The 20,807-nt window shown below is 34.1% G+C and overlaps 2 protein-coding genes and 1 pseudogene across 2 annotated transcripts; all 3 read left to right on the forward strand.

Annotated features, from left to right (window-relative positions):
• Positions 1-6,581: 6,581 nt before the first annotated feature.
• LOC120185471 lies at positions 6,582-7,822 on the forward strand (annotated as a pseudogene).
• Positions 7,823-15,048: 7,226 nt separating this feature from the next.
• LOC120185475 (protein PIR-like) lies at positions 15,049-16,028 on the forward strand. The gene is made up of 3 exons (XM_039189680.1): positions 15,049-15,168; positions 15,485-15,557; positions 15,898-16,028. Exons 1-3 carry the CDS (start codon positions 15,112-15,114, stop codon positions 15,999-16,001), a joined length of 234 nt encoding a protein of 77 aa, XP_039045611.1. The 5' UTR covers positions 15,049-15,111; the 3' UTR covers positions 16,002-16,028.
• A 674-nt stretch (positions 16,029-16,702) lies between these two features.
• Positions 16,703-17,448, forward strand: LOC120185479 (protein PIR-like). The gene is made up of 3 exons (XM_039189683.1): positions 16,703-16,766; positions 16,888-16,952; positions 17,223-17,448. The coding sequence occupies exons 1-3, from the start codon at positions 16,740-16,742 to the stop codon at positions 17,440-17,442; spliced, it is 312 nt and encodes a 103-aa protein (XP_039045614.1). The 5' UTR covers positions 16,703-16,739; the 3' UTR covers positions 17,443-17,448.
• The last annotated feature ends 3,359 nt before the right edge of the window (positions 17,449-20,807 follow it).

The following is a 20,807-nucleotide window of genomic DNA, read 5'->3' on the forward strand; positions in this document are numbered from 1 at the left end:
GAAATTAAAATTTAATTTTGGGAATTAGGGTATTTGAATTGTGAATTAGGGTTCTATATTTGGCCTAATTAGGAAATTAGGGTTAGGTTTGGGAATTCGAGATTAGAGGAAGCCGAAAATAAATGGAGGCTGCCGCACACGGACAACCGCGACCACTGCTGGTCGGTCGCCGCACATGGACAACCGCGTCCATTATCGGTGAGGCGACACCTGCCGGTGATGGCTTGGACGATCACCCAAGTTTGAAACAAAATAAAAAATAAAGAAAGCTTACTTTATCAAATTGGCTGCGCAAACGGCGGCCAGGCTCGAACGACGACAACAAATGGAGGGAGGAATGGTGTCGATTATCTCGCCAGCGGAAAAGGCTAATTGCGGTGGGAGCTTCAATGGCAAGAATTTTTTTAGGGTTTATTAATTTAGGGGTTGGTATTTGATCTAGTTATTATTAAAAAAATATTGTGGAAAATAGTGTTAATTAATATTTTATTTTAAATAATTTACTTTTAATTTTTTTTTAACTATTTTATAATTATATGTTGAGCCCTTTAAAATTTTAAATTTTTATAAATTAAATTAGTGGTGCTCAATGGTGCTCATTATTGGTGGTACTCAGCAGTGCTCGTTGAGCGTTGTAGAATTTTCTTATATATTAAGTGACAACTTTGATTTATTCATTTATCTTATTAGACTCAATGTTTTATTAATATATATAGGATGAGTTTGTCACACTCGACAAATATTGTTGAGCACCATTAATTTAATTTAAAAAAATTTTAAAATTTAAAAGGACTCAACGTATAATTATAAATTAGTTAAAAATTTAAAGACAAATTATTTAAAATAAAATATTAATCACATTATTTTCTATAATATTTTTTAACAATAATTTAGGGGTTGGTATTTGATCTAATTATTGTTAAAAAAGATTATGAAAAATAATGTAATTAATATTTTATTTTAAATGATTTATCTTTAAATTTTTAACTAATTTATAATTATACGTTGAGTCCTTTTAAATTGTATTTTTTATAAATTAAATTAATAATGTTCAACAATGCTTATCGTTAGTGATTCTCAACGATGCTCATCCAACATGGTAGAATTTTCCATATATATTGTAGAGTATTGCTAAATATAAACGTTTCACACTGAAAAATGATACTTGGAGGAATCATAATAGTTCAGTTGAAGCGTAGAGATAATTGGGGGAAAAGAATGAATTGTAGCAGGTTGACAGTAATAATAGTCGTCGTTACTTTAGGTGAAAGAAGTTATTTATTTCTATACATGTTTAATAGTTAGTAATAAATTAACGAGTCATTAATATCTTTGTCGTGTACTATAAAGTCATTAATGAGTCACTTATAGAGCATTAAATCTCCTTCAACTTCGAAGATAGCGTGTAAGGACCATATAACATATAACGTAACAGAGATTTTCAACGTTTTGTTTGTAGGATTTACAACATCGAAGATAGCGTGTAAGGACCATATAACGGTCTGTGGTTATGTACTGTAATCTCAAATTTATGTCCCAACCGAGACGAGTACGTGTTTTGGGATCCATTCAATCCATCGGAACGAGCTAATGAGATTATCGTCGACATGATCTTGCGTGGTTCCACCAATTACATGAGCCCCAAGAATCTCTCCACCCTCTTGGCCCTCGACACCAACACCAATACTTGAGTTACCAATAAACATAACAACACTTTGATCGTTCCTGGGACGAGGATGGTCGAGTGAACCATCAGGCTCACTCGTATTTATCAAAATCATAAATTATTGTATATTTTAGTTATTTTATTTGCATTGATAATTTATTTTTGCTCTTGTTCTTAAAATTTTGTTTATTGTTTCCTAAAATTTTAGAAGTTGATCCTTTATCATAAAACCTTATATTTGTTCTTATTTGAGATAACAATTTTTAATCGATTCATGCTTCAGACTGTTCCGTAAAAAAAATATTTGTTTTCCACCATCTTTTCAAATTTCAAAACTTTGTTTATTTTTTTTTTCATGAAAAGATGTGACATGTTATAATTACGTTACATCCATACAGTTGGAAATTTGGTGAAAATTTTGAGGGGTAAGTTAAAACTTTAAAATATTAATTTTGAGAGGTTTAATAAGATTTTTTTTAAAAAAATTATGAGAGGGGATTTAATTAAGAACATTAAAAAAATTTAAAGTTTAATCTAAATTTTTAAAATTTTAATAAACCAAATTATTTTTTTTAAATTTAAAAGATCTAAATTATAATTTTTGAAATTTTGGTGGGCCATAGCCCCCACTAACCCTGCTTATATTTCGTCACTACTGCTATGCAAAGTAGGATTTATGAAATAATTACATGTGATGTCTAGTGTAGACATCAATTAAATATTATAAGGGTAAAGTATAGTAATGGTCACTGAACATTTCAGAAGCTTGCATTTAGGTCCCCCAACATTTAAAACTTGCAATACAGTCCCCCAACATTTATTCCGTTTGCAATATGGTCCCCCAACTTAAACCACAGTTAGAAAATTAGGATAAATTATATAAATTGTCATTGAACTTTTCAGTCACTTGAATTTAGGTCCCCCAACTTTTAAAACTTGCAAAACAATCATCAATTTCATTCAAAACCCCAATTTCCAAAGTAATTCAATTTTATTCTAAACCCTAAATTCCAAAATACTTAAATTAAATTCAATTATGTCAAAGTTATTATTATTTAATTTCATCTTATTTCATGTGATACGTATTTTTTATATAAATATAATAGTATAATTCTTATCTGTTGAAGAAATTTTTTAATTAAAAAAAGTAGTTAGGATATAAAAGAGGTTGAAAATAATTCGAATTTTAAATTTATAAAATGTTATTTTGACGTATAAATAAAAGTGTAAACTACTCAGTTGACAACTTAACTATCTAGCCCTTTTTACTTTTGTCATCGATCTTTTAAATTTATCAATTATACCACATAATTATTTAACTGTTTCAACTAAGCCACTAGTCGTTACCAATTGATAAAAATGATGATGTGGCAGTTAAAAGGAATTGACATTATTATACATTCAGTCTTTATTATTTATATAATCAATTTGGTCCTAAATTAAATAAAATTTAATAAATTAATCATTTAATTAGGATCTGACATGTGTTAGCACATGATCATGACACGTGTCATTGGTGACACGTGTTACCACCTAATTATTTATATATGCTATCAATTTGGTCCTAAATTAAATAAAATTTAATAAATTAATCATTTAATCAGGATCTGACATGTGTTAACACATGATCATGATATGTGTTATTGGTGACACATGTCACCTCCTAATTAGAAGAAAATTAAGTTACAAAGAAGTAAAATTTGGGTCTTGGGCAAACTCAAACCTGAGTCACGCAAATGAAAGATATAGGGTGGAGCCACTAAGCTAACACCATCGTTTGTGTTAAGAGATATACAATAATACATATACTAATAGTATGACCAATGCCAGAAAAAAATAATAATGTAAAATGGAAATAATGAGATTTGAACTTCGGCAAAAAATTTGAAAGCAATAAATGATGGGAAAATATTATATTTTTTACAATAAAAAATATTATATTTGATAAATTGTTTGATAGATTTAATATATTTTTTAAATATTAGTTGATACAATATTTTAAAAGAATAAATTTAAGATTTATATATTTTTAAACTAAATTTAATAATTATATTTTTCATATTTATAATTCATGATTATATATATAATCTTAAGTTGAGTATTTCTAATATAATTAATAATTTTAATTTCTTATTAAAAATAAAATATTCAAAAAATATAAATGATTCATACATTAATATATGAATATATTTTTTATTTATACATCTAAATATAAATATACATTTATATAAATATATTTTTATTCGTTGTGTCTGTGCCTTGAACTCTTTCTTCAAGCCTATATTACCTTAAATTGAAGTATTTTAGAATTTAATTGAAGTATTTTAGAATTTAGGGTTTAGAATAAAATTGAATTACTTTGGAAATTGGGGTTTAGAATAAAATTGATGACTGTTTTGCAAGTTTTAAAAGTTGGGGGACCGAAATTCAAGTGACTGAAAAGTTCAATGACCGTTTATATAATTTATCCTAATTTTCTAACTGTGGTTTAAGTTGGGGACCATATTGCAAATAGAATAAATGTTGGGGGACTGTAAATGTTGGGGGACCTAAATGCAAGTTTCAGAAATGTTCAGTGACCATTACTATACTTTACCCATATTATAATGATCTGTTATAAAAATAAATTTTTTTAATTTAATTTATTTAATACGGTTCAAATCTTAAATATTAAAAAAAAAAATTTTCATCGTATACCAATGATTAATCGATAAAAGAAAGTGCATTTAAATGAGTAGGGACGATATTTTTGCTTTTGCATGGTACGGATAGCGTTAATATCACCGCTGGAGAAAATAAATGCTATGGAAACATCAACTGTTTTTGTTTGGGAGGAAGGGATAAGTTAGCTGAAATAATTAACTACGAACATCATTAAAAATTGGATAAAATTATAATTAAAATTATAATAATGAATTTCTCTCTATCTATATTTTCCAATAAGATTTTTATTTTACGGGAAAACTATATATGTGTGTGTCAGGTCAAGTCGAACGTGGATGAAGATTTTTATCTTAAAAATCAAGTTAAATTTCAAGTGGGGTAGAATTTTCCTAAACTCAATTCGAATCAAGTGATGAGTGAAAAAACATAATATTTAAATTAAATTAAGATTAACATAAAAAACTTTAACTTGATCAGATCTATAATCATCCTAATCCTTATATGTAAATGACATAATAGTGAAGTAAGTTGAATTCAAGGTTAGACGATTTAAATATGTACAAGTGAATCATTAAAAATGGGAAAGTGAAATTAGTGTTTCTTTTACAGCAAGGTTGGAAAACTCAATGGAATGTTACGTTGGTGTTGTCAATGCATATGATCTATCGACGGGTTGTTCAAGTGATAAGTAACTTGATATCGCATAAATAAAGTCTCAAGTTCGAGTTTTTTGTGTATGCATAAAATCTCCGCTAAGAAACTCACCCACCAAAATGAGATATGCGACCCGAAGTTGATCCAAATTAATCAAGACGAAACCTTGGAACTAGAAAAAATTTAGTTTCAAATGTGAAGAAAATGATTCCTCCGTCAAAAATTTCATGAATTTTACGTTTAATTGTTGATGTTATATTTTCATATTATGAACGATATGAATATTAATATGATTTAAAAATAATATTTATAATTAATTAAAATAAAAATGTTATTTGATTTAATTTTAAATCATGTTAACCAAAGATGTACCATCGAAAGTTGTGGATTAGTCTATATGCTAAATTTCTAAAGAGGAAACTTTTGTATTTTATTACTAGAATTAAATAGTATTTTAGTCTCTAAAATTATATTTAATTATTATATTTATAACGACTCAATTTAAAAATAATTCCAAATGATATGATAATAATTCCGCAAACTTTAGAAACAAGTTAGGGCTTCAAAATATGAGTTCATGTCAAGTTTGAGTGGTTTTCTTAATCTTATATTTTGAGTTTACGTGTTTGATTATTGATACTTGATGAACAAGTTTCGATATTATAAGAATATTCTTAACAAAATAAGATTTCTCAAAGGTGAATATTAATACCAATTTATATGATATTTAATATTATTTAACAAATATTAATACTCACTATATCAATATTGATACTAAATAGTCTCCATATCAAATATCAAGAATACATGCTTAATTACTTTCCATATCAAATATCATTTATCCATACTCACTGCTATTGTCTTAGTCCATATCAAATACCAAGTATCAATGTTGATTCTCATTGCCTCAACATATTAAATAATAACTGTCTAGATAGTCTAATATCACATGGGTTAGATGTTGTCTTGATTATAGTTGTCCATGTTGTTTGTATGAGTGTCGCTCGACGTAGTTTTTGACATTACGAAAGAGTCATCTAATATTTATAATTTTATAAGATAATCAAATATTTTTAATAGTTGATAATGTACACATACATGTAAATACAATTGCTCGAATCTAAATTTTCTGGAAAGAATAACACTCTATTTGAACATTAAAGTCACTTGATAAGTTAAAATGTTTTTTTATTTCTTAATTTAATAATTTCACTATAATTTATTAAAGTGTTTAAATATTTACAAATATAATCATATCAAACTATCCGATTCAACCGGGTGAAACGGAGATTGGAGAATCATAATTCTGACGTCGATTTTTTCAGCATCGTTGATGAGTTCATATGATTGAAAACCCTATTGTGTTCCCAGTTACCTTTACAGACAGAACATCATCAAGAAAATTGCAATACTAGGCAATGAATTCAGTGACAAAGGTGGCAAAAGTTGGTATAAATTATGTTCAACTAAAACAACAGCTTCTCTTTAATTTAATGGTGGCTCAAATTCCAGGTCTATAAAAAGGCAGTCAAATTGCAATACAAGTCTTCTTTGGTTTTCTTACGATAATATCTATTGCTTCTTCGGCTTCGGCTTCGGCGAATGGTCTTGGCTTCGTTAACGGTGATCTTTGGGTGCATTGCCACCGTTGCCGAAGCTCGAGCTTTCTTCATTTTTGGTGATTCGCTTGTTGACATTGGCAACAATAATTACCTCCAAACCATTGCTCGTGCCGATTCACCATCTTACGGCATCGATTACCTGATGGGACAACCCACCGGCCGTTTCTCTATGCCCTTAACATCCCAGACCTCATTGGTTAAGTTTCTAATATTTGTTAGCCGTGACCGCAATTTAAATCCTCCTGCTAATTTGTTTATTTTCGTGCTTTGCAGGTAAGCAAATTGGGTTATCGGAATCATCATTGCCGTATTTGAGCCCAGATTTTAACGGGAAAAAGCTGCTTGTTGGTGCCAACTTGGCTTCAGCTGGTGTTGGAATCCTTAATGACACCGGGGTCCAATTTGTAAGTTACAAATTTGTTGACTTACTAAATTACACATATCTGATCTGCTGCTTGAATGTTGGAATTGCGGGTAAATATACTGTGAATGTATAGACAGTTGGAGTTGTTTCAAGAATACGAGCGAAGACTGTCGGCTTTGGTCGGATCGAAGCAAGCTCATCAACTGGTAAGCCAAGCACTCGTCCTTATCACTGTCGGCGGTAACGATTTCGTCAACAACTATTACTTGGTCCCCTTCTCTGCAAGATCCAGACAATACAGTTTGCCTGATTATGTCCTGTTTCTCATTTCCGAGTATCGAGAACTCCTGACGGTAATCTTTCAGAACCGAAACTGACATTAGCGACTACATTACTTGGATCCGAGTATGTGTGTTAGGTACAATTAAGTATGTTGAACTGCAGAAACTATACAAACTGGGAGCACAGAGGGTTCTAGTGACGGGCACCGGACCGTTGGTTTGTGTTTCGGCGGAACTTGCGACAAGGGGCAACAACTGTGGTTGCTCGCAGGAACTGCAACGCGCTGCTTCCTTGTACAATCCACAACTTGCTCAAATGATAAATGAAGTCAATGCTGTAATTGGAAAAGATGCCTTCATTAGTGCAAATACTCAAAGAATGCACAATGATTTCGTTTCCGACCCTCAAGCCTTTGGTACTTAATTCGAGAGCAAGTGTCGGATATAAATATGTATCGATCGGAATGAATTTAAACTTGGAATCTTTGTGGAGCAGATCATGACCGGCTCTAATCAGTACATGCATCCCATGAATCTGAGCACCATCATGGCCTTTGATTCCATCATCTGATAACATCAAAATTTTTTTGCCTGAAAAATTAGGGCGTTGTTCAATAAGTTGGGTTCTTATTTGTATTCCCCCAAGGTCAAATATTGAAATCGTGGTGTCAGCTAACTCCAAAGTCAAATGAGCTATTATTAGTTGTACTTAGTCCAAAGTAGTATAAATTTATTTGTTCTTTTACCGTTGTTTATCTGTTTCCCCCCTTCAATCACACGCTTAATCAATTAGTGGAAACCCTGTTTTTGTTAGTGGAAACCAGATTTCAGCCATGCTTCACCTCAAAGCCACCTCTCTTTATCATCATCAAATACAATTGTTTCAACTACCTCAACAAGGGACAAAAGAAATATATGATAAAGAAAACAATACACGTAACATTAAATTTATATATTTTAAAATTTATACAGATCATATATAAAATAATATTAAATACTACTTCAAAACATCATTCAATACTCGTACTATTATTCAAATTTAAAATTAAATTGATTAATGAAATGAAACGAAATGTGTCATGACAGTCATAAGCGTTTTATCTTTTTTTGATTTAAGTGAAATATTACAGTTATATAAATGATCGATCAATGTTAAAATACTTTATCTGTTGGAAGTCAAAAGTTCGGGCTGTAAATCAAGTCAAATTTGGAGGCTGGAGGCTGGAAATCAAAGTTGTAAATTAAACAAAGGAGGGGCACCGCACAATCTAATGTTTTTTCAACATAAGGGGGTTGAAAATAAGAAAAAATGGATCACATTTTCAACAAAGGGGGCACTGTTCTGTGCCCCAATTTTTTTAATTAAATTGTAATAGGATTAATTACACATTTAGCCACTGCACACTTTAGGGTATTTATAAGATTAGTCTTCAAGCTTCAACTATAAATACCCTAGCCCATTTAGCTTCAAAATCATCCCAAAATCATTTTTTTCTCCCAATACTAGAGAGCTTTCTTGTGAGTAGTGAGTGTTTTGTAAACACCTGTAAATTTTCTCTCTTAGTAAAAAATTTGCAACAGTCCGGAGACGTAAGCAAAATTAGCTGAACTCCGTTATCAATTTCGGGTATTATTTTTCCGCTTTTATTTCGCATTCTCACTAATCTGGTTATAGGAAAATTACTCGTACTCTGTTTATTTCCCAACAACTGGTATCAGAGCTTTTCGTTGTGAATTTTGTCAATTTTTTTGCGAGGTTACTATTCATTAATGTTCATGTGAATAGTGAATTTTGTGAATAGTAAAAATTTTGTTGGCGATACGAATTTGTCGATGGAGGTGTTCTAATACACGGTGGTTCGCAAAGATTGTCAGAAACGATCCAAACGAAGCCAAATTCGAGTGGGAGCGATGGCTGCAGATGAAGGGAATGTGAAAATTGAAAAGTTCGATGGTGCGAACTTTAGCTTTTGGAAGATGCAGATTGAAGATTTTCTATACCAGAAAAATCTATATCAACCTCTCTCAGGAAAGCAACCAGAGGGCATGAAGAATGAAGATTGGGCTCTTCTCGACAGACAAGCCCTCGGAGTTATCCGATTGACGTTATCCCGCAATGTTGCTTTCAACATAGCAAAGGAAAAGACCACGACGGGTCTTATGGCGGCTCTCTCCAGTATGTATGAGAAACCATCAGTCTCAAACAAAGTGCACTTGATGAGGCGATTATTCAATTTGTGGATGGCAGAAGGGGCATCAGTGGCTCAACACTTGAATGAACTCAACACAATCACAACCCAGTTGAGTTCAGTGGAAATTGAATTCGATGATGAAGTTCGAGCTTTAATTCTCTTATCATCTCTACCAGACAGTTGGAATGCTACTGTTACAGCAGTTAGCAGCTCATCGGGAAATAGTAAATTGAAATTCGACGATGTTTGGGATCTAGTATTGAGCGAAGAAATTCAACGGAGAGAATCGGGTGAAGCATCAACCTCCTCAGCCTTGCACACGGAGTCTAGAGGAAGAACTTCAGAAAGAAATTCAAATCGTGGCAGATCGAAATCCAGACGGGGAAAATTCAGAACGGGAAAGAAAGATTTTACCTGTTATAATTGTGGCAAGAAGGGTCACTTTAAAAGAGATTGCCGAGCACCGAAGAAAAATACCGGCGTACAGGAATCTGCAAACATGACAGATGAGACAGGTGATGCCATGATTCTAAGCATCAACAGTCCGATTGAATCATGGATCTTGGATTCAGGGGCATCTTTCCACTCCACCCCATGCCAAAAAATTATGGAGAACTATGCCAGTGGTGATTTTGGGAGGGTTATCTAGCTGATGATGAAACCTTGAAGATCGTCGGGAAATGAGATATCCGATTAAAGTTGCCAAACCAGACCACTTGGACGCTGAAGGGAGTGAGACATATTCCTAGCCTCAAAAGAAATTTGATTTCTGTAGGACAGCTTGATGGAGAAGGATATAACACAATCTTTTCAGGCTGTGAATGGAAGATTACCAAAGGAGCACTCGTCATTGCCCATGGTAAGAAGACTGATACTCTCTATGTAACCTCAAATTTAGAGAATATCATTGCAGCAGCAGATGCTGATGGAAAATCAAACCTATGGCACCAAAGGTTTAGTCATATGAGCGAGAAAGGGATGAAGACGCTTTTGTCAAAAGGGAAGCCGACAGATCTAAAGAGTGTAGATGTCGGACTATGCGAGGATTGCATCTTTGGCAAACAAAAGAAAGTCATTTTTGCAAAGATTGACAAGACACCCAAGGCAGAAAGGTTAGAGTTGATTCATACTGATGTATGGGGACCATCTCTAGTTCCATCTCTTGCAGGCTCATTATATTATGTCACATTCATCGATGATTTTACAAGGAAAGTGTAGGTTTATTTTCTGAAGAAGAAATCAGAAGTCTTTGATACCTTCAGAAAATGGAAGGCTATGGTGGAAAATGAGACTGGTCTGAAAGTTAAACGGTTGAGGTTTGACAATGGAGGAGAGTACAAAAATTGTAGATTCAGAGATTTCTGCGCAAACAATGGGATCAAGATGGAGACAACAGTTCCCATGACACCGCAGCAGAATGGCATAGCAGAGCGCATGAATAGAACTCTAAATGAACGTGCCAGAAGCATGACGATACCAGAGGAAGTTTGGAGCAAGAAAGAAATAAACCTTTCACACTTAAGAGTGTTTGGTTGTATTTCTTATGTACACATAAATTTTGCTGAAAGAAGTAAACTTGATGACAAGTCCAACAAATGCGTCTTTGTTGGTTATGGTGGTGATGAGTTCGGTTACCGGTTTTGGGACTATGAAAATCGGAAGATAATCAGAAGCAGAGGTGTCATTTTCAATGAGAATATGATGTACAAAGACAGGGCAACCATAGAATCAAGTAGCTCCAATACCAAAGCTGAACAAAGGAATTTGCTGAGTTTGAGGAGATTTCTGGAAATGATGTTCAGATCAGTCCTGAAGTAGTTCAAGAAGAACCAGTCACACCAGAACTAAGACGCTCCTCCAGAATTCCTAAACCAACCCAGCATTATTCGCCTTCTTTGCACTATTTGTTGCTAACTGACAATGGTGAACCAGAGTGCTATGATGAAGCAATGCAGGTGGAGGATTCAGTCAAGTGGGAGTCTTCCATGAAAGATGAGATGGACTCTCTTATATCAAATCAGACATGGGAATTAGTTGAATTCCCATTAGGAAAGAAAGCGCTCCACAACAAGTGGATTTACAGGATCAAAGAAGAGCACGATGGGAGCAAACGCTACAAAGAAATATTGGTTGTCAAAGGCTTTCAGCAAAAAGAAGGTATTGACTATAATGAAATTTTCTCTCCAGTTGTAAAACTGTCTACAATCAGACTGGTGTTGAAAATTGTAGCTGTAGAGAATTTACATCTTGAGCATTTAGATGTAAAGCCAACTTTCCTTCATGGTGATTTGGAGGAAGAAATCTATATGAGGCAGCCAGAAGGCTTCATAAAGGCAGACAAGAAAAACCTGGTATACAAGTTGAAGAAGAGCTTGTATGATTTAAAACAAGCTCCTAAACAGTGGTACAAGAAGTTCGACAACTTCATGAGTAGCAATGGTTTTATCAGATGCCAAGCAGATCATTGTTGCTACATTAAGAGGTTCGATAATAGCTTCATTATTTTATTGTTATACGTTGATGGCATGCTCGTTGCATGCTCAGACATGCAAGAGATTATAAACTTGAAGCAAAAATTGTCGAACCAGTTTGTTATGAAGGATCTGGGCGCTGCAAAGCAGATTCTTGGGATGAGGATTAAGAGAAACACAAAGTCAGGGACTTTGATGTTATCATAGGCTGAGTACATCAACAAAGTATTCTCCAGGTTCAACATGCAAGATGCTAAACCAGTAAGTACACCTTTAGGTGTTCATTTCAGACTTTCCAAAGAACAGTCACCAAAGACGGAGAAAGAACGTGCACACATGGTGAAGGTGTCGTATGCCTCAATAATTGGAAGTCTAATGTATGCCATGGTTTGTACTAGACCAGATATTGCTCATGCAGTGGGAGCTGTTAGTAGGTACATGAATAATCCAGGCAAGGTACACTAGGAAGCAGTCAAATGGATCCTCAGATATCTGCAGGGTACTACAAACAAATCACTTTGTTTCAAAGGTGGAGATACGATACTGACAGGCTATGTAGATGCTGACTTAACCGGAAATGTCGACATCAGAAGAAGCACTACAGGGTATGTCTACCCTAGGAGGAACTGTAGTGAGTTGGGTTTCTCAATTACATAAGATAATTGCTCTCTCCACAACTGAAGCAGAATATGTCGCTGTTACGGAAGCCAGCAAGGAGATGGTTTTGCTCCAAAGTTTCTTGGAAGAGTTAGTCAAGAAACAAGAAAATAATGTCTTGTATTGCGACAGTCAAAGTGCTATGCATCTAGCAAAGAATCCGTCTTTTCATTCCAGAACGAAGCACATACAACTGCGATATCATTTTATCCGGTCTTTTCTGGAAGATGGGATTTTGAAACTTGAAAAGATCAGTGGAGCTCAAAATCCGGCATACATGTTAACAAAGACGGTGACCACGGACAAACTGAAGTTGTGTTCATCTTCAGTTGGCATGCTAGAGTAACAAGACCAGAAATGCTGTTGCATTGATCGAGGTATAAAGACAGATTAAAATCAGTCTTCAAGTGGGAGATTGTTGGAAGTCAAAAGTTGAGACTGTAAATCAAGTCAAATTTGGTGGCTGGAGGCTGGAAATCAAAGCTGGAAATTAAACAAAGGGTGGGCACCGCACAGCCTAATGTTTTTCAACATAAGGGGGTTGAAAATAAGAAAAAAGGGGATCATATTTTCAACAAAGAGGGGCACCGTTCGGTGCCCTAATTTTTTAATTAAATTGTAATAGGGTTAATTACACATTTAGCCACTACACCCTTTAGGGTATTTACAAGATTAGTCCTCAAGCTTCAACTATAAATACCCTAGCCCATTTAGCTTCAAAATCATCCCAAAATCATTTTCTTTCTCCCAATACTAGAGAGTTTTCTTGTGAGTAGTGAGTGTTTTGTAAACACCTGTAATTTTTCTCTCTTAGGAAAAGATCTGTAGCAGTCCTGAGACGTAAGCAAAATTGGTTGAACTCCGTTATCAATTTCGGGTATTTTTTTTCCACTTTTATTTCGCATTCTCACTAATCTGGTTATAGGGAAATTACTCGTACTCTGTTTTTTCCCCAACATTATCTCCATAAGGAGGTAGAACAAAGATAAACAAGAGTGGTGTAATTTCATTAAGATTGCATCCTCTCTTGATCTTAGTTGAGAAGTTTTATAAGGATCATTAGTGCAATCATAAGGTTATCATGCTCATAGACTAACATATTAGGTGGATGCAATGTCGGTCCTGACTATTTTTTGACTCGGGCGAAATTTGAAAATGGACCATTGATTCAAAAGAAAAATAGGAAATATGTACAAAAAATTCAATAAAAATTTTGGAGAGATAATTAAAGAGATTCAATTAGTTTTATAAGACTCGGTCTTGACTTTGGCCAACCTGATTCGCGGTGGCGTGATGGTTGATGTGGAAGCATAGATGTATCGTGGTCATGGATTCGGAGTACGTGGAGAGGGATGGCTTTTTGCTGCGATGTAACCGTTTTGTGGAGGACATTACGGTGGCGACCACCTGAAGGATGGATTAAAGCCAATGTTGAAGTTGCTATCAATACCGGTGACAGTTCGACTGCCGCTGGTGGGGTGTTACGCAACAAAGACGGGGAGTGGATTTTCAGTTTCACCCGAAGTTTTGGTAGGTGCTCGGTTTTATTGGCCGAACTTTGGGTTGTTCATGACATTCTATGGCATGCATGGAGGCTAGGTTTTCGAAGGATGGAAGTCGAAACAGATAATATCGAGGTTGCCTCTATTTTTAATGATATTTTAGATGCTCTTGAGGGCAGAGATGGATCGAGAGGACGGATGGGGCAGTCGTCCCTAAAAATTTAAAATTATCATATATTTTAAAATTTTCTATTTATTTCTTATTGAAAATCTGTTTCGCCACCTGAAATTTTAGTTCACCCCTGAAATTTTAGTTCGCACCCTGAAATTTTAGTTCATTCCCCTTAAGTTTAAGTTCGCACCCACCATAAAATCATGCGTATGTCCCGGCTTGAGAGTAACACGCTTCTTGGTGATAAGAACCTTCGGAATCGGAATTGGGTCACGAGGATGAAACATGTGAGGAGGGAACAGAATAGTGTTGCGGACAAATTGGCGAGGATGAGTCGAGGACTCGCTCTAGAAACCCAAGAATTCACGGTAGCCTCGATGGAAGTGGAGATTCTGCTGCAGAAGGACCTGAGTGCAGCTAGCTAAATGCTGCTGGTTTTGTTGTTTCATCAAAAAAAATATATATAAAAGTTCTATAAAATTCATCTATATATATATATATTGGTATAAATCACAAGTAATTTCTAAGTTTAACGAACCAATGAAAGAAATAATTTCTAACTTTAAAGTTCACATCTCACAATGGCATTGCAGTAATTTCGGATTAGAAACGTGCCCATTCTAGAGAAAGGGGGAAAAGAGTCATAAAGCAACCACCTCTATCAACCATTGTTGAAATCTCAAGTAATTAACTCAAGCTCCCACTCCATTTACCCTTTTCCGATTCACTGAGGATCGGACGTTCCCATTTTTCTCAGCCTTATAACTAAACTGATTTTTTTTTTTAAATGTTGTTGTTTTGAATTCGGGAAGAGAAGCTTAAATATTTTTTTTGGGGATAATTTCAACAAGAAAATTTCTTTGAAAATGGCAGCAGTTCCAGTTGAAGAAGCCATTGCAGCTTTATCGACATTCTCCCTAGAGGTAAATAAGTTTCTTAAACATTATTTCTTCTTTTTGCCTTGATTGGCTTTCATTAATTTGGTTTCAAAGAAATTAATTTAACGTCTAAAATTTTATTTCCAACATGGGTTTTTCGTCCTGTTCTTTTTTTTAGCGAAATTACAATGCATTTTGTTTTTATACATTATATATTTTTTTGAATAATTAAATCTTTGAAGAAAATTCAAAGAAATCAAATTTAACCTCTTAGCAAACAATTAACGGAGAAAATGCATTTTTAAAAATAAAATAAAATACTTTCCCATACTTTTTTTTGGTTAAAATTTGTTTTTGTTAGGATGAGCAACCAGAAATACAAGGACCAGCAGTTTTGGTGTCTACTGAAAGGGGATCAACTATCAGTCCAATTGGTATTTCTCTTTCTGTGTTCCCTTATGATTTTAGGGTAGATTCTTTAGTTAGATTTAAGTTTTAGCTGAAGAATGGATTATATGTTCATTGCGGCACTTGACCTTCAAGTTTTAAAACTTCGATTTGCATGAAATATTGACCTGTGAGACTCTTTATGGAGTTGTAAAGAGGATGGATTCAGAATAGATGCCGTGTTATCAGTAGCATATTGGTTATTTATTGTTGTTATCGTATTGAGGTTGCTTGATTTCTCTTTTATTGCTTTTATTACCTTAGTTGCATTTTCTTAATTTCTTGCACAACTGATGATTTTTGTATACTTTCCCTTTTCCTTTTCAGAATATAGCGATGTTTCTGCTTATCGTTTGTCTCTTACAGAGGACACAAAAGCTCTCAATCAGCTTGTACGTCATTTTTCTGCTCCTCTTTGCTTATCTGCTTAAATACTTATTTTTTTGCCTAAGCTAGTTACAGTCTAAATTTTGTAATGTTTTGTTTCCCCCCCCCCTTTGATCTAGTATCAGGTAAGATGTTGAATGGTTCATCATCAATCAGGATATAGGGAAGGAGTTGTACATTTAATTTGTCAAAATATGTTTTTGAAGGTGTCAAAATATGAGGATATGAAAATAGAGAAGATCTAGGGATGAGAACTCAGATTATAGCTATATAAAAAAGAAAATTTCCAAATGGTATGTAATCACTTTGCTTCAGATTATATACGAGTGAAAACCAATAAGCGCTGAATCAAAACCTGGAGAAACAGAAAGCTTATAGTTATAGAAAAGTAAAACATGTAACTAGGCCTAGAGTAGGACCCTTGCCTATGTGTGGATAATCTTTTTTTTTTATTGGAGTCGAGTTGGAAATACTATCCCCTGAATAATTCTGCAGCTTTTATTTCATAAAAATTCATTTAGTATAGAGAATATGGTTCTTTAGGCTATGTTTGCCAGTAAGATCTAAAAAATTTTGAAGCTCAAATTTACCGGTTGATCATCAAATTTCAAATTCACTGTTTCATGGTTTTAAAATTTGTTTTATTATCAGTGTTCCTAAAGTCAGTAGAATTGATTTTTAATTCTGGGCAATCACAGATTTTTTTAAAAATGTTTTTGACCTATCCCCACTTCGACAGGACATTTACACAAGTTAGCGTTCAGTGGCCAGACACTGATTCTATGAGAGAAGAATTGGATGATTTACAGGTGGGTCTTTGTGGTCTGCTATGATGATTGTTTAGCAACAGTAATCGTTGCTTTCCTTTCACTTGAAATTTTGCTTACTATTTTCATTGTGGTAACTAATTTTTTATTGTTAGTTTTACAGATTTTTTTAAGCACGAGGTGGGCTATTTTATTGAACTTGCATGTGGAGATGTTCCGTGTGAACAAGTATCCTATTCCTGTTTAATACATGCTTGTGGTGATTTTAGTCTCTATTAATGCATCCCCACATGTGGCCTTAAAATGACAATCACAGTGGTTGGCATCTGGGTTGAACCTACCTTGTTTGAAAAATGTTTAGTTTGTTACCAGGTTTTTGAGGAAACTAGTATGCCCTTTTCTATTAAGACCTCGTGTAGAATCCATGTGACATTCTTTTTATTTTTTTCGTTTGCACAACACTTTTTAATGCTTGTTGAGGTCCTTGACTGAATTTAGTGTAGAGGATATCCTTCAGGTTCTTATTGTCTTTGCTGTTGAGTCATTGGAACTGGATTTTGCTCTTCTGTTCCCTGAGCGACACATGCTTCTCCGAGTGTTGCCTGTTCTTGTTGTTATGGCAACGTCATCTGAGAAAGAGAGCGAGTCACTATACAAGAGGGTGAAAATCAATAGACTGATCAATATATTTAAGGTATCGTCTCCGCTGAAGGTCTAAAATGCCATATGGGAAGCAAAATTTGTAGGAATTATAGAGATATGATTTGTTATGATTTGATATCATTCTTTTAATTAAGGGATTTTGTACATATATTTATACAATCCCTTATTTTAAGGTATCACATCCTAGGATTAGTATTTTTTCTTTCTTAAGTGTTTCCTATTTTAGAGAGGTAATTTGTATATAAATATGTAATATGTTCTATTGAAAATAATATAAAAATACAGAGAATTACTCTGATTTCTATATAGTATCAGATTAGGTTACGGTTTCTTTCCAACCTAGATGATGTCCACAACTTCTTCTCCTACTCCGGAGATCACTTCGAATCCAAATTTTTTTTCTGGTTCTGCTACTCAATCAGAAGGTAATCTGGTCATGAAAGAACCAGAAGGTAAATCTCATACTACAATTTTTTTCTCCTCCTAGTCGACCTTTAATTGGATCTTCGATTCTGGTGCTACGGATCATATGAATGCTAATAAGGATTTGTTTTGCAATTTTTTTTCAAATTTTGGTAAAGCTGTCAAAACGGCTGATGGTTCCTTGTGCAAAATAAGACATGACACTGTTATTCTCAATGACCAGATTATACTTAAAAATGTCCTCTTCGTACCAAATCTGCTTGCAATCTCGTTTCTGTTAGTAAACTTTCTATCGACTTGTACTGCTCTGTAATTTTTAATGATATTGATTGTACTTTGCAGGCACTGAACTCGAAGAAGATGATTGGTAAGGTCAGCTTGTAGAATGGTCTCTATATTCTTCCTACCTCTACTAAAACCGAAATCTCGAAATCTTTCACCGCTTTAGAAAAAGTTGATAATGTTATGTTACAACATTATTGTTTAGGTCATCCTAGTTTCCACTATCTTGCAAAAGTTTTTCATGCTTTATTCATTCATAAAAGTCCAAATTCTTTTTCTTGCAAAGTTTGCTCTCTTGCCAAACATATTAAATCAATTTATTCTCCTTCTATATATAAGCCTTCTCACCCTTTTGTTTTGATCCACAATGATATTTGGGGCCTTTCTCGAGTGAAGAATGCTGATAATTGTAAGTGGTTTATCACTTTCATTGATGACCACAGTAGGATAACTTGGACTTATTTGCTAAAAGATAAATATGAAACTGCTGTGTTTTTACCCAATTTTATAACATGGTTCTCACTCAATTTGGGTCTAAAATTCAGCTCTTTAAATCTGATAATGACAGTGAATATTTTGCTAAGTCTTTGGGTGCGTTTTTCAGGGAAAAGAGCATAGTTCAGATTAGTTCTTGTGTTGACACCCCACAACAAAACGACATTGCCGAAAGAAAGACATCTCCTGGAAGTTACCCGTTATCTTCTATTTACCACTAGTGTTCCAAAATATTTGTGGGGGGAAGCCTTATTAACTGCCACATATTTAATCAATCGAATGCCTAGTAAGGTTTTACAATTTCAAACACCTCAATCTATATTTTTACAATACTTTTCCCATTTTAAACATATCTCCTCTATTCTTCCACTTAAAATATTTGGTTGTACTGTTTTCATTCAAAACATTGCTTCTAATAAGTTCAAGTTAGATCATAAATCATTAAAGTGTGTACTGGTTGAGTATTCTTCACTTAAGAAGGGTTATAAATGTTATCATCCTCATTATAAACGATTTTTTACCACTATGGATATAACATTTTATGAGCAGGATTCCTATTTCACTCAGACTGAAATTCAGGGGGAGACATGGAAGGATTTTCAGCCACATCAGGTATCTCCTCTTGTTTTTCATTCTCAACCTTCAGAATTGTCACCGATTTTGTCTTTACCTACAGATTTGTCACCTGTAACTACTCCCATTGATTCATCTGTAGTACCTATCACTAATTCACCCACATCTACTTTAAACACCCTTCCTGAAAACACACCTACTCCCATTCAAAATCTTCCACAAACATCACAAATAAAACAATTTCATGTCTATACAAGGAAAAGCAAACATATTCCTGAGGCTGTTTTGCAATCTGATGCTTGCCGAGAATTGAATTTGGGTCCAGCTGTCGAAATAGAAGAAATCAGTAAGTTCACTTCCCTTACTCTAGATGACTTTCCTATTGTTATTAGAAAATGGGTTAGACAGTGCACCAAGCATCCTATTGAAAAATTTGCTGGTTATAATTCATTGATGTCATCTTTCCAAGCATTTACAACAAACTTGGATAAAGAACAGGTTCCCACAAAGATAACTGAAGCTCTAAAGGATTCAAAATGGAGAAGGGCTATTGAAGAGAAAATTTGTGCATTAGAGAAAAATGCTACTTAGACCGCTACGGACCTTCCTCAAAGAAAAAAAGTTATTGGCTGTAAATGGATCTTTGTTGTAAAGTATAACTCCAATGGTAGTATTCAACGATACAAAGCTAGACTAGTGGCTAGAGGCTTTACGCAAACATATGGGATATATTTCACATAAACTTTTGCACCTGTGGCGAAGCTGAATACTGTTTGAGTACTCCTAAGTTTGGCTGTAAATTGCGATTGGAAATTACACCAACTTGATGTAAAAAACGATTTTCTTAATGGCAAGCTAGAAGAAGAAGTCTATATGAAGTTGCCACCTGACTTAAAGTCTGTTGAAGGAAGTAACAAGGTGTGCAAGCTTAACAAGTCTCTATACGGATTAAAACAATCACCCAGAGCTTGGTTCGAGAGATTCACTAAAGTCATTATGAAAAACGGCTACAAGAAGTCCCTCGCCGATCATACTCTTTTCATTAAGGTAACTTCTACAAATAAGAAAGCTATCCTTATTGTGTACGTGGACGACATAATTCTTACCGGAGATGATGAAGAAGAGATTTGCAATTTGAAGAAGTTGTTAAATGAGGAATTCGAAACCAAGGACTTGGGAAAGCTAAGGTATTTCCTAGGAATGGAAGTAGCAAGGTCAAAAGAAGGACTTGTAATCAACCAAAGAAAATATGTACTTGATTTACTCAAAAAAACTGGTTTTCTTGGTTGTAAGTCGATTGATACACCAATGGAGGCAAGCTTGAAATTTAGCAAAGAAGATGGGCCATTAGTAGACAAAGAGAAATTTCAAAGATTAGTTGGGAAACTAATTTATTTATCCTTGACAAGGCCAAATATAGCCTTTCCCGTAAATGTGATAAGTCAACACATGACTAATCCTACTGAAGAGCATATGGCAGCAACAAATAGAATTCTCAAGTACTTGAAGAAAATTCTAGGACACAGTTTAATGTTTAAGAAGACACAAGACATAACTGTTAAAATTTTTACAGACTCTAGTTGGGTCGGAGACCTTACTGAAAGGAGATCCACTAGTAGCTACTGCACATTTGTTTGGGGTAATCTT

Source organism: Hibiscus syriacus, unplaced genomic scaffold (genome assembly GCF_006381635.1).
Source record: "Hibiscus syriacus cultivar Baekdansim isolate YM2019G1 unplaced genomic scaffold, ASM638163v2 tig00113123_pilon, whole genome shotgun sequence".
NCBI classification, from domain to species: domain Eukaryota; kingdom Viridiplantae; phylum Streptophyta; class Magnoliopsida; order Malvales; family Malvaceae; genus Hibiscus; species Hibiscus syriacus.